At 40.4% G+C, this 19,314-nt stretch overlaps 1 protein-coding gene across 2 annotated transcripts in view; it reads right to left on the bottom strand.

Annotated features, from left to right (window-relative positions):
* The window catches only part of dync2h1 (dynein cytoplasmic 2 heavy chain 1), a gene marked incomplete at its 5' end in the record, with an annotated part of 94,775 nt that overhangs the window by 35,001 nt on the left and 40,460 nt on the right, over positions 1-19,314 (bottom strand). For both annotated transcript variants that reach the window (XM_079165911.1, XM_079165912.1), the window contains 15 exons: positions 852-924; positions 1,736-1,867; positions 2,131-2,184; positions 2,260-2,310; positions 2,441-2,506; positions 8,496-8,585; positions 10,408-10,551; positions 12,058-12,192; positions 13,346-13,465; positions 13,626-13,789; positions 14,440-14,563; positions 15,119-15,217; positions 16,581-16,690; positions 17,337-17,478; positions 18,466-18,592. In XM_079165911.1, the coding sequence (XP_079022037.1) occupies positions 852-924; positions 1,736-1,867; positions 2,131-2,184; positions 2,260-2,310; positions 2,441-2,506; positions 8,496-8,585; positions 10,408-10,551; positions 12,058-12,192; positions 13,346-13,465; positions 13,626-13,789; positions 14,440-14,563; positions 15,119-15,217; positions 16,581-16,690; positions 17,337-17,478; positions 18,466-18,592 (1,631 nt within the window). The remainder of the gene's footprint in view (positions 1-851; positions 925-1,735; positions 1,868-2,130; positions 2,185-2,259; positions 2,311-2,440; positions 2,507-8,495; positions 8,586-10,407; positions 10,552-12,057; positions 12,193-13,345; positions 13,466-13,625; positions 13,790-14,439; positions 14,564-15,118; positions 15,218-16,580; positions 16,691-17,336; positions 17,479-18,465; positions 18,593-19,314) is intronic.

The following is a 19,314-nucleotide window of genomic DNA, read 5'->3' on the forward strand; positions in this document are numbered from 1 at the left end:
GTGTTGGAGAGAGAAAATGAGAAAAGAGAACAGACTGAGAGAAGTATGTGATTGTGTTTGTTTTTGTCGCATTTACTCAAGGTAAGTGACAACGTGTTGAAAAACACATGAAGAGAAGAGCTGGAGAGGACTATCGGGGGGGAAAAAAATAATGACACCATTGTCATGAAGTGGACAAGTGTGGCGAGATCCAACATAAAAGCTCTGTTTGGGAAGATTTTGCTTGAGTGGAGTGTGAAGGCAGAAGGTGCTTGTGAAAAACAAAACATTTTTTCGATAGAGCTGAATGAGTGCAGAAGTAGAAGTCGTTTATCAAAAGCAGTAAATGAGGATCTAGTCGTGATGATTACAGCTCATTATTCAGAGTAATCACACTCAAATTCAGAAGGGCAAATATTTACTGAACCTCTATCGGAACAAAACAAGTCCTGTTGTTCACATTTTTCAGCAGCTCATCAAACGTAACTTGCTTTGTACGGAGCAGAGCATCAGTTTGTGTGTTGGTTGGTTTCCTTCAACATCTGCAATACACTTTAAAAAGGTGTGCATAAGAATAGAATGTGTGTAGTTCATTCACGTGATACGAGGTCTGACCAAGTGAGAGCAAATAAGGAAGGAAGAGAAACCTTTAAAAATATCAATAAAGACGAGACCCATTTCCAGAGCAGTTAGGTGTCTGGTGGGCGTGAGTGTGATGTATTTGTTGTGGCTGTTCAGTGGGAAATTGTGAATAATAATTTGTTTTGTTTTATGTGTATTCTGGTCCATGTCAGTAGACACGGTCCTGAGCTTAAGTCCAGCCAGCTTAGGCAACATTTATCAAAAATAATAATGAAATATGAAACACTTACCCAGGGCCTGGGTGGCAAATGCTGCCATGGCACTCTGTAGTCGGTCGGGTCTGACTGCCTGAACCAATAACAGCTGGGAAGAAAAAAACAACAGCCATCAATTAAAACCGTATAGACAGAAAGTCAATTCCACTTATGTCAAACTAAAATGTTATATATCCAAAAGATAAAAAAAGACATAATTTTGGATACATTCTAGATGTTGATTTTTTGGATATTTTTTTAAGAACACAAAACAAAAAGTAAAAGATGAGGTCAATTGCTGTGACAGTCAAGTGTGTATACTTGACTTTAGTGATTTAAACTGGGACAGATTTGGAATGTTTACATCTGTGAAATTGTCTATAGGTGAATTAACATTAAATCAGTTGCAAATGCACAATGTGTTGAAGAGTTATGCGTGTATGGAATATAGGATACACATACAGGAATTTGGCAAAAAAAATCTAAGAGCATTATGCGGCATATAAATGAAACAGTAGTTTTAGTGTTAATCAAAAACAGTTTTGCAACAATATAAAAAAGCAGACAATCTGTTTAGGCAGAAATTGGTGTGCACTATACCGTAGTCTCATTTTGAGTAGGATAATTCCAGGGAAAAAGTAATTTTGTTTCTATGTTTCACAGAAGAGCAAGGCAACATTAAATGTGATTGATAAATGGTGGTGCTATCTGCACTAAAGCATTATCAGCTCTTCCCTGACCCACAGACTAATTACTAATTACAACAGATTTTGCTGAAATCTGCTGAGAAACAATCAAATAAACTGAGGCGAAAAACACAACTGTGTGTGTGTGTAGACTTTTGACACACTCGATGACGATACCTAGTTCCATTTGGCTGATGAAATGAGTGTTTTTTTTTTTTTTGATTGAAAGCTGACCTGCTGGAAGGGAGAAATCTTCTTGGCAATTGATGATGGGATTTCCTGTTCACACTGCGAGCTCTGCGAGAAGGACAGCCAAAGGTCTGAGTCACTCAAACACAGGGATTGGTAGAGGGCTGGGAATGTAGTCTGTGAAAGAGAGACGGTCAAAAGTTAAAAGGGTGAAAGAGTGGTCGAGAAATAATGTGAGATAAATCTTAAACTCAGTAAGGACTTTAAGGCTTCACTGCCGTTCTATGTAAGTCACAATAAGCTATTCTTTTTTTACATGTCTGCTGGTTGGAGGAAAAAAACTAATAATATGTTAAATAAATAATTGCACATGTAGCTGATGGTGTAATAATGTACACATTTTGAGGGGAGTTTGTCAGCGTGTAAATCACTGTGTTTACTTTCAAAATGGCCACTGCCCCTTGCCTCTCCTGATCAATCCAAGAAGGGAAGTCCTGCCGAGAGAGGAGAGGGGTATAAGTACAGAAATAGCACTTTGTGTTTTCTCCGAAAAAAAGCTGCTCCCTTACCTCTTTCTTAAACATTTCTCCTACAATGGATCCAGTGAAGACGTCCCATTCCTACAGGAAAGAGTCGTGTTAACATGTGGCAGGTCCAAAGCTAGAAATTAGCCATGTTTCATTTTTCACTGAAATCTGTATTTATGCAATCCTAAATATGCAGATACTATAATCTACAAAGATTACTCACACTCTCCTGGAAGAGGTCGGGGTACATGCCTTTCACAAAGTGCATCGCAAACATCAACTGGTCAGCCTGAGACAGAGAGAGAGAAGGAGAGATCTAAACACGGCTGTAATATGTCACATATGATCACATAGAATTCTGCTCTTCTCAAAACCCAACGACTAACAAAGAAAGTCATGGCAGAGCACAAAGTCTTCGCATCTCTTCTAGACCAAGAGCAAACACACTCATATTCCCGTTGTATGATGTGCGGCTATATCTGCCTAGCTACAGGGATTGTAAAGAGTTGCTATCCATTGGTAAAAAAACAACAACAGAGACTTCAAGAACTACACTGGCTGTTGTAACCTCCCTAAATGCAAAAAGCAATCTAACGCAAGTCTTATTGCTCTCATGCCATACTTTTCTTCCAATCTTTACAAAATCACTAACAAGTACAACTTGTAAACAATCAAATATTTACTGTAAATAATTCAAGAGATAAATAGAAAGATAGACAAAAATACATATGAGAGGTTGTAACGATATTGAAACACAGCTAACCTGGTTCTTCATTTTCCTGCCACAAGCATCTGCATTACTTTTAGACCATGAAGCCGTATTGTGACAACAATGCACACAAACACTCGATGTGCTTTTCCTTACATACCTGACCTATTAAATTAATGTATGTGGTGTGAATGGCCTCCAAAAGCATTATAATTCTCTCTTCAGTTACAGGACGTATTATTACTGATTCTCTGAACTCAATAACAGACAATGCACCCGATGTAACTCCCATTAAAATACAGCCACACTGCTTCCCAGCTTGCCGTTTGGTGCACTTATGTATATCTAATTTGAAGCACTTAACAACTGGCTAGCAAGGACTAACTGAATTAGAAAAAGCATGTAATGCAGTTGTGTTTTGTAAAGTGGCGATAATTCAGACGAGTGTGTTAATCTAATCAGGTTAGCTATATAACTGCTATCACTGCTACTAGATGTGTTACTGAAAAAAAAAAAGGTACATTATGGAGACAGTAGTCTATGAAAAACTTGTCCTGCAGCCACAGTGGCTATAATCATTCAGATGTGATTACTGAATTACAACATAATTAGGTAAGGGTATAATTAGGAAGACTCCCAGTGGTCTTTGACAGCCACCTTAAAGTGCATCTTAAACTATGTACTACTAGCAACACTAAAGTAACACTTGAGGAATAATGCTATTCTGCAAATTGCCAATGCAATCCAATCGTGTGCAACTGCCTACATTTCCAAACAGAGGACCATGCAGCCCATGCGGGACCCTTGTACACTAATCCACATGACCACATTATTCCTGTGTCAAGCTGTCTGCAGAAGGTTGAGCGCATGGGAAACGGGTCAGGTAGTGTGTCACATAAACACTCACCCCCACAGACTGACACAATATCTTTTTTTCCAAGGAAGGTGGTGGATTTCAGTCACACATTATGTGTAGTGTTTCCCTATTGTTTCATTTTCCATCTCAGCTGTTGCAGGGCTCAGCTCGGTGTGTTTTGATCTTAGAATCCATGTTTAGTAGTGATAAAGGTTTAAGAATATAACTGAAAGTGTAGGAGAAATGTTGAACAAATTAAAATAAGCTTGTAAAAGGTGCTCTGCATTCTTTGGTAGGCATCTGTACACATGCAAGAACTGAGTTAAACAAAACAAAAAAATCACTCAAAGTACTCCAAGCGTATATTCCACGTACTGAAAAACCTTCTTAGCACATATTTGCCTGTCAACTAATATTACATTCCATCATTTACGAACAGCTGAAAAGCCAGCTTCAGTAGCGGCAAGGATAACCTTCAGGCTACATTTGGACTAGAGCTCTTCACTACCAGTACCATGCCCTCTTTCCCGACCCTCTTCATGATTTGTCTCTTGATCCAACGTCTGGATGATTTACACCGAGCTCAACTCCATCAACGGAAGTGACTGTGGGTGCAGTTGAACCCCGAGGGAGCCGAGCAACATGATGTGACGGATCAAACAAAAAGTGACACAATGTCCCGCTTTTTTTCTGGTGAGCACATGTCATGTGTCAGAGAGAAATGAAGCAAACTAAGTGCAAAGAGGATACAAATCTGTGAGTGTATAGTCTGCTGTCATACTGACACTCTGACGGGACAGGAACCTCCGTTGACAGGTGTGACACCCCCTCCCACTGTCCTGAAGGCTTGTCTTGGCCATCCTAAGCAGGCTTGTTGGCTGACATGGGAGGGTCGCCAGCTGATGAGGCTCACCTGGACCCTTGAGCTATATATTGCTGGCTCCTGTGCTCACTCAGCCTGCTTTTCATTATTCTAACTCGTGCTCCCCTTCCGCCATCATGGAAGATCTTCAAATACCTCAAATGCATCTTGAGGAGCGACGAGGCTTCTGGAAGAGCTTAGAGCGAGGAAACCATATAAAACAGTAGATGTGACATCTTCTAAAGACGTGCCATTCTGGGATGGAACCATATGGCGGCCATTTAACCTGGGTCCAGTCTTAGACTTGCTGTTATTGGAACCATTGGTTAAAGAAGCTAATGGTGTCTTTATAATCCATGTGTTTCTCTACCTAAACACCAATACTGTTTTCTATTCAAGGAAATGAGTGTAAGACAACTGGGTCTGTCGAGAATGAAAAAAAACAAACATTCTGGTTGAATTTCATAATTGTATATAATATTTTTTCAATTTTGCCTGAACTTAATATGCAAGACTTGTCTTTGGTCTTCTGAATGGCTAATGTACTGTACAAGCAATATAGTTCATTTAGAAATCCTAAATGGATTCAGAATTATGTCCCATAGGCAGCCAATTACAATCAGATACACATGAGAGAAAGAAAATCAATCTAATCTAAATTAATATAGTAATGGCATACATTGAGGCACTTCGGGGATGATGAGAGTCGAACTTGAAGTACCTTTGCCAACTGTAATATATATTATGAAATGAGATTTAGAAGTATAGAACAAGGTAGAACAATACCCAGGTAAGATGGCAGACAGTGATCCCATGATTATGTCACATCATCTGTTTTATACCTATGTAGGAAACACAGGTGTATTCAATGCAAAAGTATTTTATCAGGTGGCGTGACATAAATCCCGCACCTTGTGTGACACACAGTTTGATGCAACTGCCATCGCTTAAGACTGACGCTGTGGAACCAAGGATTTCTCAATTGGCAGCTTCGGCTCCTCCATCCTCGCATCCTTCTCTCACATCCTCGCTGTGAGAAGCTAAGACGAGGAAGCGAGGAAGAGACGCAAGTGAGGGAGGCCAGGAGGCACGTTAGCATAATGAAAATCACCCTCTGTCGTTGTATTTATTGTTTTAAATATTTTTGTTTCTGGTATGTCACACTTTTGCGCATGACTGTAACTCAAACTACTGCATGTACTGAGGGATGCATCGCACTCACCCAAGTAACAATCAGCACATAATGTAAGAAAACTATTTATTGATTGTATTTGTGCGAGTCAAAGTGTGCATGCATAAGAGTTTCTGACAGGGGATTTACAGCAGGTAAGGGGCAGAGAAAATAAAAAATCCATAGTGCCTGGAGCACACTGGACAACGCCGAGGTGCTTGCTATTCAAACCAAACCGTCATCACAAACAAAGCATTATGTATTTACATTTATTTATCAGAGCATTCACAATAACCACTCAAAATCAGCAGATTACAGCCGTAAATTCTATTTACAACCACGAAAAGCAAGCGGGCTAAGATCTCTATCGATCTCACAACCATTCACACGCCGCAGGCACATTTTGGGGTTAAGTGTCTTGCCCAAGAACACATCGACATGGACTAGCGGAGCCGAGGATCGAACCACCGATAACAGACGGTGATCTGATCAAAATGACCAATCAAAGGAGCGGAGACATCAGCCACCGTCTATTCCATCACTGCCTCCAAAGCAGAGATGCTCCCTCGCGAGAACGGTTTTCTGCTAGAAGATACAGTTCTACAGGTATGTGCTCGTATCCCGTGCATGTGCCCAGTTTTTCTGTGCGCTGGTGTGAGACTAATTGATCACTGTATTATAATCACTAGAATCATTATGTAAAGACAAGTCAATTCCCATGCAAGTATATTAACTTGAGCATCGTCGGTTTACAGGGTTCCCATTTGTCCAAATGTAATAACTTTTTACATCATGCATAAAAATGTTATTACATTATGTGCTCATGGTTTTTGGAAATGATTGGCTGATTCTTAAATGATGAGCTTTTAATAAATTTAAATTGTTACATTATCGACAATTATTACGTTATGAGTTGCTACACCCCCATGAGGCAAATTTGTAATTTATGATTTTGAGCTATAAAAAAAAAAAAATGGCTCGACTTGCCAGTATCTAATCCAGATATCTGCCTGCCTGTTCAGTAAACACGTCCCTAATTAATCATTTTCATTTTAATATGTCAATTAACAAAATGCTGTTAAGCCTTAATTAAATATGACATGGGGAAATCCAGGCAGTATAGTTAAACACTGAAAATATTGTTGTTCAGGACGCTTATTTGGAGAAAATAAAAGCTGTTCAAATATGAAACATCTCATTATAAGTCAAGTAACATTAGATAAACAAGTTTACACCCATAAATAAAAACATTTAAAAAACAATCTTTGTGATTGAGGTTCACCAATCTGATATATTTGGTAGAGTAACCCTGATTCTTAATCAAACTTTGATGTGTCTAGCCATGCTCAATCAATATCCTATTAAGCTGAATCAGTTTGTGGAGGAATTCAACGCACATAGAATAGTCTGAGTGCCTACCATGGCAATGAAAAACAGAGATATTCCAAAGATATGGGATGGTTCGTTTGTTTTTTCTACAAAGATGGATATATTATAATGTTTTCTAATATGGTCTCCTCTCAAATTGTGCTTTTCTCTATTCTCCCATTATGCTGCCCTCATTTTGTGTCCTCTGTCGCTCATTATCCACCTTTATCTTTTTACTGGACCCCCCCAAGTGATGTCTTCTGTAGCACAGATAGGGGGTGTTGACAGGAGCACTGCTAATGTAGTCCAGTGTTTCCTCTGCTAATGACTGGACTGCTGCTGTCTACGTGTGTGTGTGTGTGTGTGTGTGTGTGTGTGCAAGTGTTGGGTTTATAGCCTTTAGACGTGATCAGCAGTTAACAGCCACCCCCACTCTGCTCATTCAGGCAACACACACACGCACACACACACACAAACAAAAAACAGAGAAATTACATTTACCATTTACTGCCTGATCGATGCAATGACTGCTCTTGTTGGTCAATATTTGACACTTCATTACTGTGTTAGTTGCAGAGGTTTGATTATATACGTGTGTTTATCCAATTGTGCATTAAGTCTAGAGAATCAATAATACTGCTATACTTCTACTTTATATTACAAAATCACAAAGATAACAGGAGAACAACCAACCCGGTTACTAGTAAACCAGCTTAAAAGTTGCGTTCTCATTGGCTGAAAGGCCAGACAGAACACATTGTGATAGCAGACAGAACACATTGTGATAGCAGTGGGGGAGAAAGGTTTGGAGAAGTAAAGCAGGAGTGTGCAGGTGAAGAAATCAACATTCCAGAATAATACTTGCACTTTTTCTTGGGATAAATCTTAATATTTGTTGGAGGCACTTGTTGTATTTTAGTTATTCAGCCCATATTTCAGTTTAGGCCATGCCATGCAAAATAGTCCATTGAGCTAAAAACATAATTGAAGTATTGTTTGCAGAATCAACAACTGACTTATTCATTTGGTAGCAAAATCATTTCTCTGTAGCAATGAATAGAGAAAGAGGAGACTTTTTCAGCTCATGATGAGTGAAGTGTTTTTGGCAGATTGTTGTTTTCAGATTGAAATCCCATCATTTGAATAATTTTAACAAGGAACAACAAGGCAGAAATAAAACAGTTGGAGGTCTACTTCAAAACAAACTGATCCTGTTTTGCAGTGCACACCCTGATGGTTTTCATCAAGCTTTAAGTCAGAGATGCTCAAAACCACATTTGGTTTTATTTCTGTATGTAAGTGTGTGTATTACCTTGAAAAGCGACCGGCAGACATACTCATACACCATATTCTTCAAGCTGGCCTCCAAAGCAGCAATCCTGACTTCAGTATTCTCTGCTTCCTAAAATGCACACACACGGACAAAGAGGAGATGTTAAACTGCTGAGATGAGGTATGATGGTGGATATGATGTCATAAGAAGCTTTAGTACCCCCCCCCCCCCAGGTTCCATTGATAAAACGCAGTATATGTGTCACATGATGTTAAAAAGTTATCAGTTGGTGTTCTTTTAAACACAAAAAGGTCAGACAAGAAGAAAAGAAAATCCAATAGTGAAACATAAGTAAGGGACCATGAGAATCAAACACAGAGATAAGATGCCAGAGAAATAGAGGAATATGCTGACAAAAAAGGGAATTTCCAGATGGATTTTTCTTATTCTGTCCCATATTCGCAGTCCAGCATTTCTTTTCCTCTGTTCCTCTTCCTGGATCACTGTTTGAGGTTTTTTGCAAGCATGTATTTCATGTAAAACCCTGCTTAATGAGTGCAAGTTAGCACTTTGTGTATACAGTACCTGAGCATAGACATTGTGTGTGTGACTGCTAAATAGTTTGTGTGTGTTTGTGTGTGTGTGTGTGTGTGTGTGTGTGTGTGTGTGTGTGTGTGTGTGTGTGAACTAAAAAGAGGACTGTTCAGTGTGTTATGTCAGACATGAGAGGTTCAAATTCTCTTCCAGATCTCAGGAACCATCTGCAGTTCATGGCAAATAATACATTCTCATTGAATACAACAAACAACTAAAAGATACAAAGGGAGAGAGAGAGTATTCTCACTCACTGAATGTGTCCACAAGCCTCCCAACACACACACACACACACACACACACACACGTAACAGTGGTGACCAGCTGCTGCCTGGTGACATTCTTGGATGACAGCACTGGCTCTAACAACCCACACAGGATTTGAGGAATTAGTGCTCAATCTCTCAACCCAATGTCTGTGTGCCTCTGTGTGTGTGAGTGTGTGTGTGTGTGTGTGTGTGTGTGTGTACTCTGGTTATCAGAGAGTGTTTAGGGCTCAGATGGAGAACAGCAGCGTGATAGATAGTCTATGATGCTCTCCAGCTGCACAGGTTAGACTGAGATAAACTCAGTAAAAACAAAAAGGAGATGAAATGAATCAAGCTGACCTGAACTGAAATAAAATATATCGAAATAAAGTAAATGGAGTTAAACATATATTTCTGTCAAATGTGCCCATGTAAATGCACTGCCTACAAAGTGTTCATTTGTGAGCTTCAGAGGTGCTGTTTCCAGTCTTTATGCTAAGCCATGCTAAGCTAACCAGCTGTAGACTTACATTGAAAAGTGGATAATACAAGATTCAGAGACTTTACTGGGATACATTTTCCCCTCAACAACTTGTCTTATAGATAATATTCCTGCCATTTTTCTTTTGGACTTATAAAGCAGTGATGGCAGAGATGGCCCCACGAGTTAAGTCATAACTCGTAAGCTGTGACACTGTATTTCATCAAATATAACAGAACTGCAGAGGAGAGGATCCTTGATATTTTAGACAATTTGCCGTAAAATGTGAAGGAGAAGAGTTGACTTTGAAAATCAGTGAACATCTTCTGCTACTGTGGAACCGGGTCTCACACAAGCCTGATTGTGTGCTGGTGTGTTCCCTTTTAAGCCCTGATTGCCGAACTGTTGTGCGTTTACGTGAAAGCCTACTTTTGAATGTGCATATAAGTATTTGTGTCAATCAATTTAATCACTTATTAATTAGTCTAGCTGCATGATGGTGTTGCATTGATGTCGATTTCAGTTCAGGGGCACGTTTTTTGGAACACTTTTTGCACAATAAACATGTTAACACACTGCTGTGCTGGATGGAAAGGGAAGTACTAGAAGAGTTGTGTCAACCAGTCACCTTCTTGGCCTGAAGAGCCCTTTGGAAGAGGCGCAGAAAAGAAGCAAGGCTGAAGCGGTACATGTTGTTGATCTTCGACAGGTCTGTGATGACAAAATACATCTTGCTGGCACTCTCTGCAAGAGGCAGGTAGGCGTCCCGCTCCTACATTAAAAAACAAAAAATGGTAGAAGTGAAAAAGAGGACAGAGAGAAAGGGAGATAGAGAGACACCAAGAGGCAACAGAAAAGGAACCAGATGTTTTGGAGAGTTACAAAAGATACCACCGATGGAAGGATCGCAGGGAAAGGGATTTATATGGGGATTCAAAGAAAAGTAGAATAGAAAACATGTATTTGCAAACGAGATGGAAGGAGAGTGAAAGAGAAGACAACGCGATGTATGATGCGACAGGAGGTGTGAGGAGGTTAATTTCAGAAAAATAAATAAAAGCAACTGAGAGAAAATAACTAAAAGAGTTCTGGTTTAACAGTGCGCCCTAGAGGATGATAGTGTAATGAATCTACGGTCGCTCCTTGCTTGTGCAACTGTGTAATCTGATGTTACTGCAAACTGCAGCTGTGAGTTTGTTTATCTGTAGACCACTCAGACGAGCCGAAATGGTTGTGCCCAAATACTGCATAACACGGCATATTTTTAAGTAAGAGCCAAAACATCTTAATTTTGTATTCAGGATTGTTCAAGAAATTACACAAAACTGGAGCCGTCTTACATTTGCAGACTGGGAATAAATGTCATTTCACATTCTGTCTGAATCTCTGACTGTCGGTATCTTTGTACGTCAATGCCTCCCTCTACCTTAGTCTATCTGTCATCTGTGCTCTCTCTCTCTCTCTCCATCCCCATTTCCTCTCTCTCATCAGTGAGTTAGAAGAGAATAGCAGTTGTTGTGAAGCTTTTTTGTTATTACACTATAGTGATCCACTGTTTAATACAGATTCTCTCTGCATCACTTTTATCTTTTTTCATGACTAAAAAGCCTTTACAAAATTAATGAACCACTTAAATGAATAGTTTGGTTAGTTTGAAGTGGGGTTGTATGTGGTAATTATCGATGGTCAGCGTATCCACAGTAGGCACACCCCCAGTTTAGAGAAACAGACAAGAGTACGAGCACAGGAGCAGGGTCATGTACTGCTTTGGACGGGGGCAGCAGCAAAACATATAGTAGCCCCTAAAATAATCAGCATCATTTTAAGTGTACGCTACTTTTAGAATATTTTCCATTGAGGAACTGAACTGAAATGTATCTATATTGTATGTGTCAATGGGGTATTGTGACTTTAAAGAGAGCATAGATAAAAGGGCTGTCTAAGAAACTATTATTAATAAAGCTTAAACTCAAACCGATTCAAACAGAAACTTTCTTTTAGGTGGCTAAAGTATATTTTGCTGCTACCCCCGTCCACAGTGGTACATTGCTTTTCTTCCGTGTCAGTATTCGTGCCTGCCTCTCCAAACTGGGGGCCTGCCAACCGCCATCTACTGTAGGTAATACACTGAATATTGATAAGTACCTCATACAACTCCACTTCAAATAATCCGAACAATCCCATTAAACAGTGGTGCAGTGAGGTAAGCCATGAAAAGTTTTCCCTGGCATTTTTTCAGAGTGTGTGTGTGTGTGCATGTGTGCATGAGGTACAGTACCTGGTCCAGGGAGGCCTGCAGCTGGTGTGATTCCAACAGTGACTTCTGGATCAGGGCACTGCTTGCCTTGGTCTGGTTCAGACTGTCGATCAGCTCCCGGTTCTCAAGAATATTACCCTGAGATGTAGCCAGGGTCTGACAAAGGAGCAATGGACAGACAGGTACAAACAACAGGATAAGGCAAGGATTAGACGATTAATAAGTAAGAGATAAAAGAGTACAAGATGCACAGAGAGTATCTTGTCCCGTATGTGTCAATTGGCTGAAATCTGGTCTGATCTGACAGTTGCAGGAGCAAGAGGTGTTGTTTTAAAATAGCCTGATGTGGAGTTTTTTTATTTATTCATAATTTTTAGGCTTGACTCGCCCACTACATCCTGTGGAATCTATTCTCTAAACAAACTGATGGAATTTATTCAAATAAAATATATGAGAAAGCAGTGGAGCATGGAAATGTCAAGTCAAATATACTCCCACAATTCTGGAATAATTACATACCACTAGTACCACTGAAGCACTAACATCCTACTCTTGGCACTATCTATGTGTGCCCAAATTTCCCTTAGACTGTGTGCATAAAAAATGATCATTAGGCTGAGTGTCTATGTATCACAATGTCTATCAACTGTGTGTGTGTGTGTGTGTGTGTGTGTGTGTGTGTGTGTTTGATAGTGAAGTGCAGGACGCCCCATTAAGTATTTGGACAGTAACAATCTGTTTGACTTTTTGTCTCCATTTTTTCCTCATTACTGTGGACGTAAAATTACCCAACACCTGTCTACAAATTTCTCTGTCCAGGTTTGAAGCGCATGAATAATTGAAAAGAAACGCAGTGCAAGAAATGTTGCGGTTTTACTCCCGTCCAACATTCCTATGGTAGCCCTCTGATTAAGGTGGCAGGGTGGTGCAAATCACATCCTTGCTGCAGCTCAGCAACTCCCCCTGCTTGATCTGTAAACATTGTATCTATATGTATCTACTACACCCTCCTCAAACCAGCAGTGTGAGTTAGAAACTATATGCTCTGCAGTGCAGGGGTAAGTGAGCATTCCAAATAAGAATAAAAGGGAGACAAACACTGATTTTCTCAACCCTGTCTAATGATTATATATTGATAAAGCTCCATTTTACATAATTGTGCTTTAGTAGGTAGACATGGTAGGCATACTGTATTATACATAATACAGTATAGGGTGCTACCCCAGCAACAAGCTCTCGTAGTACTCCAACACATAGAATTCTCCTCTACATTGTTGTCACAGTGTATGCTATATGTCTGCATGTGTACCTCTAACAGGGATTCTTCCAACTGAGCCAGCTGTATCTTCTTGTCTTCCTCTTGTTGCAGCAGTCTTGTTTTTTCAGTCTCCAATTCTGGCTTCTCCTGCTGGATGGTCAAGGCTAGCAGCTATCACAAAGACACACACACACACACACACACACAAATTGGCAAGTGGACAGACAGCATGACAGCAGAAAGACAGACAGTATGACTACAACATACACTACTTGCTCTGGATATACACTGCATTATTACACAGCACTTGAGGGTGGGTTACATGGGTTACCTGTCCTCGCAAGCCTGCCCTGGTAGTAGTGAAGTTGACCTCTGTCACCACGGAAACAGCATCGGGGGGGATGAAGGGGGTGGGATTCCGTGTCGCCAGGAAGAGACGGAAGTCCTCGTTATAATCAATGACCTTGTCTCCTATCTGAACCACATATCTAGGACCTGGATGTGTCGAAGTTGGACAGAAAGACAAAAAGAGAGTCTCTGTTAACAACATTATACTGTATCAAAGAAGCTTGTATTTGTGTCCTCAGTGTCCACTTTAAATCCTATTTTCACCTTTTTACACTCTTAGAAATACGGGTTCCAAAAGGGTTCATCCTGAAGGGCTGAGGTTCGACCCACAAGCATTTATTTCTAAAGAACCCTTTTTTTGAAGATAGGGTTTTGAAAGTATTGACGAAAGCATGGGTATTAAGAGATCCCCCCAGCACACACAACCATAAAAACTGTGATTGTGATTGTCGGTTGTACTGCACCACATCAGCCCCGGCCCTTTAGGAGCCACATGAGGACCCAGGATTCTAGATGAAACTCTTTGAATATAAAAGAGATATATATATATATCCACAATCTGAAAGTTCTTCAGGCACACATCATAGTTGGGTAGATAACGTCGAGGTGCAGAATAGTTTGCACTCATTAACAACATTCACATTGAGGCAATATCCCTGAAAACAGGATTTCATTACAGTGTGTAGAAAAGTGGTCGGCTTTTGAGCAAGCAAACAGTGGTTGGGGTTGCATAATCAATCATTATCACCACACCTTCTTTGCATAAAAGTGGTGTTTGTGAGTGTGTGTGTGTATACCCTGTGCAATGAGGTCCCTCCTAAGCAGCGGGTAGAGCACCGGTTCAACTCCATCCATCTCTTGGATGATGAGGGTTTTTCCAAACCTGACCGCCAGTTCAAGGGATGTCATGAAGTTACTATCCTATAGAAAACAAGCACACAGTTGAAAGAATATCTTACATTACAATATTGGTTGGTGAGACAGTACTCTGAAACATATCAGAGCAATATCATTATCATCCCTAATAAAAATAAAAAATGAATGAATGAATGAATGAATAAGTATTTTTTCTTTTATATATATATATATATATACACACACACACACACAGACACATACCGTATATATATATATATACACACACACACACACACACACACAATTAAATTAACAACCTGACAGGTGAAGGAGCACTATGCACTGAATGATAAGGGTCTACCAATGAACTTAAAATAGACTTGGATTCATCAGACAAGAAGATCAATCGAGGACATCTAATGAAACACTTCAAAGAGATGTTCAACAGTAATGGCTTTACAGGCTCCTGAAACCATAAAAGTTACCTCAGAGATAAATTAGGTTTAGAGTTTTCACCAGAGTGCACATGTGTGAAGATTGCAGATGCAATAGGAGAGTGAATTACCCCTAATGTGTGATGTAAGATATGCATGAGTGTGATTGTGCGTGTGGCTTTACCTGTTGGTTGATAACCTCTAGTCTGTGCTGCTGAAGATGTGTGCGTAGCCACTGTGTAGCTCGGGATGACGGGTCGATCAGGAATGGACAGGCAACACTCTGAGTATAGAAAAATGATAAAGAACTGTTTCAGGGTAAGTTGTTTGGGGATATTTTTACTAGGAAAGAGGCCCAGGTACTGAGAAAAAAGGAAGTTTGTGTGCATGTTCAGTTCTGTCTCACTGCTGTAATGCTCATCGACTAGCATCACTCCTACGCCAGGCAAAAGAATGAAGTCCACCACCCTCTTTTCATCCTGTGCTCTTCCATTTCACGGTCTCTTGCTCAAGTATTCTCTTTCTCAAACCTGCTTATTTGTCTGTTTATTCCTCTGCATACTATATATATGTGTGTGTGTGTGTGTGTGTGTGTGTGTGTGTGTGTGTGTGTGTGTGTGTGTGTGTGTGTGTGTGTGTGTGTGAATGTCAAATCTGCCATTTAAGTGTATATGACAATAATCAGAAACGTGTAAGGGCACACACAGACGCCGTGAAGGAAAACCTGAGAAGCTACACTAAAGGAAGCGCGGGCTAAAAGGATGAATGATGGAACAGCTTCTTACCTGTAACTTGAGCGCATTGATCTGAAGGCAGCAATGGTAAAAACAAAACAGAATACAGACAAATGGAGGACAGATGAATGATAACACAGGCCACATTCTTGATATGACTAATAATATAGAGATTGGCTGTTACAAGTAAATGCTGTAATTATATTGTACTTTGATTTTTTTTTGTACATATATTTAATTTTTTTAAGTGCATTCAATGCGTAAGATCTTTTGTAATATAATATATACATATTTTTCAAACAAGTTAAACTTTAGCTACATAAAAACTAAACAAAGTGGATAGAGAATTGGTGATTAAAATGCTTTAAAGGTATAAGATCCGAGATTGTGAGCATTTTGATTGCCTCTCATCGGCTCTCAACATGTCGACGGCGAGCCGGTGGCTCATAGCTAACTGTGCTAACAGGGCAAACTAAGGTGAAAGTGCTGACAGAGATAACGGTGTTTAACCAAGGGGGAACCTGAGGGTGGGTGCTACGCTTCCTCAACAACGCTGTCGGTCAGGGGCGGCAATATCAGCTGTGATGAGAGCAACCAGTGGGGCACGCTCACACGCACGAACAAGCACTAAAAGCACGCGCTGCCGGAAGGCTATATCAACAAAGCAAGGAGAGCTCTGATTACAACACACAGAGAGGAAGAGCTACTTCCTTTCTGCTCAGGTTGACATTACTCTCCTATATATTTACATAGCAAATAGTGGTTTGCAGCTATATTGACGTTCAGAATGTTAAATACAGTTCCATTAATAACAAAGATCCTTCTGTGACAAAGCAGAATTGTAATCAAGGGAATTAAAACAAAAGTAGAGAGAATAACGCGATTTGACAGACGGGGAAATGTATGTCTAACCTGTAGTATGACAAGTGCGTTCTCCATGGAGAGGTCATCGGATGGTAGCCCTTGACTCTTCCAGATCAACTGCTCACTTTCCGAGCACAGGAATGACCGCAAGTCAAACTCTGAAAAAAAACACACACACACACACAACACAAATGCACATGCTTATTTGTTGCTTTAATGTTTTCTCACTAAAAACAGTGTTGGTAATTGTATTCAAAACACAGAAGACATTCGATGGACGTGACGATTTACAAATGATAGGGGGTCAACTAGATGACTCAGCTGTTTTACATGCTGAGGCCCTCTGGGAAAGAAGTGGCCAAGCAGAATCATATGGTCAGAGCTATTAATAAGACAAAAATGAGCGCTGAAAGAAAAGCACACGTTTTACAGGTTCATTTGTGAGGATGGAATATTAATACCTGAATAGAACAGCTGCTAAATTAAGGTGGCAATGCTTGGCATATGAAAAGTAAAACCCAGAAAGTGTTAAAAACAGGGTTATTAAATACTGTAATCCTTAATGAGTGAGTGTGTTTTTAATGCGAGTACTTATTTGTTAAAGGGTGATCAAGCAAGTTTAACATTCTCCACTATAAGAATGAGTTATCAGCACTCATATTCAGTAGTCTGAGAAGTGTTGTATATATACACCATATGTATCCACACAGTGCCATGTGTGTGGGTAGCAGTGTGTTTGTGCAGGCTGTTTAGCACAGGAGTTGGCAAAGGTTGAGCCTCTAGTATTAGTTCTAGTGTATTTACTCTGTAGTCCAGTTTGAGCCATCCACGTCTCTTGACAGTGTCTTCTACGGTCCTCAGGAGCTGCAGACAGATACGTGATGAAGGCTGCAGCAAGCATTGCCCTCATAGGGAGCGTATCCAACTCGCTCTTTATCTCAGACATCTGATAAAAAAGAGAGACAGGCAGGTAATTAGGATGAAAATAGTATGAAAAGAAAAAAAACTGCGAGGATTGGGAGGAATCGGAGAGAGTAATGGAAAGAAATGACTCCTTATGCCCTCCTTAAAAGTCATGAACTGTAAATCCAACTCCACACCCCAGATCATCCGTAAATCTCGACACTGATTCTGACAAGAACACAAGAAAAAAAGTTACCTACAAATACAGGAACACACTTGTACATTTCATGCTAATGTGAAATTACTGATGTAATTTCTGCTGATCAGGATTCCTTTGAGACTAATAGCATGGCAGGGGATGATAAATACACGTTTGGTGAACTATGCACCAGGGGTTAATCGTCAAGCCGTACGACTACTTAATGGCCACATGCAGTATCTGTGGCTGCAGGTTTTCAGGACCACGTCATCTCTGGTCTACTGTATTAATACTGTCAACCATCCTGCCACATTCCACTCAAAACATGCATCTATTTCTGCACCACTTAGCAGTTGTGTACCCCCTCTCTCTATGTGGTTCTCCCTTCCCTTGAAACACTGACACAACTTAGAACCCCACATATAGCGAACCCCAGCAACTGCACAGTGTGCAAAAGCGTTACGGATGAAGTGTGTTTGTGTGAGTATATGGAAATACGTGAGAAGAGAGTAAACTGGCTCTTTGGTGCGGGCCTTGAGGGAGGCAGTGAGTGTGAGGGTGTGTGTGTCAGCAAGAGATTGAGTGTTTTAATTAAGGTGCAGACAGATGCTGCAGAGAGGAGTAAAAACAGCCTGAAGGGACCCAAGACAGCAGGATACATCCCCCTGTCACACACACACACACACACACACACACACACACACACACAGACACACACACACACACACATGCCTCCTGTTGCTCTTACATGTTAAATGAGCCCCATTCTTAGTAAATGTCTATAACCTCCCACAACAATGCACACATCAACCAACTCATACATCAAACTACCTGTGCGTTCCACCGCGTGTGTTCTCCGTCCAGTTGTGAAATGAGCTGCTGGGCAGCCGTGATCGTGTCCTGAGCTTTTGTCACCTCGGCCTCCAACTTAGCCGCCTCTGTAGTGTGAGACTGAAACCTGAGGAAAGAGTGAGGAGGAGGAAAAGAGATCAAAGAGATGTACGGTATAAATGTGCTTGATGTGGGGTCATTGGAGATTTCTAATTTATTTAATCTACCAAAGATAGATTTAATAGATTGAACACATGTATAAACCATTTGTAGGTCCTTTTATGCCGTTGAAAGTAGAATAGAAGTCTGTATATATGCCATGAAATCTCACAGACACTACAGTATGAGGTGAGGGGAGGTGCCAAGATACTGTAGAGAGGAGAGGAATGGTAAGAAATCTTTCAGTTCAACTCGCCCATTTAAGAAATGACTGTACGAACAGGGAAGGATAAGAAGATAAATGGCAGGACAGACGGTTGGAGACAGCAAGAGTTGAAGATGTTGGAGGAAAGAGCAACAGAGAGAGCATAAGGGCTCAGTCACACCTGCAGTGTGGGGTTCACCTTTGTTGAATTGTGACCTGACAAGTGGTGTGACTGGCCAATGTCCAGCCAAAAGAGAATGGAAAAGCTCTTCAGGCATTATTAGGGCCTGAGCCCATTTTTTAGCCTTTTACAGGCTCTGAACTTTAACAAATTGATCCTTCCAATTGTACATTTTTGCGTTTTTATTCAACATTGTTGTCGTGGTGGCACAAAAGCTCTTTAAGCCATAAAGCAACAAGATAGGAAGTTGCTGTAACTTCAACATTGTTGAATCTGCTCCAAGCTTCTCAGCAATGATAAGGGT

Source organism: Pholis gunnellus (genome assembly GCF_910591455.1).
Source record: "Pholis gunnellus genome assembly, chromosome: 9".
Classification (NCBI taxonomy): domain Eukaryota; kingdom Metazoa; phylum Chordata; class Actinopteri; order Perciformes; family Pholidae; genus Pholis; species Pholis gunnellus.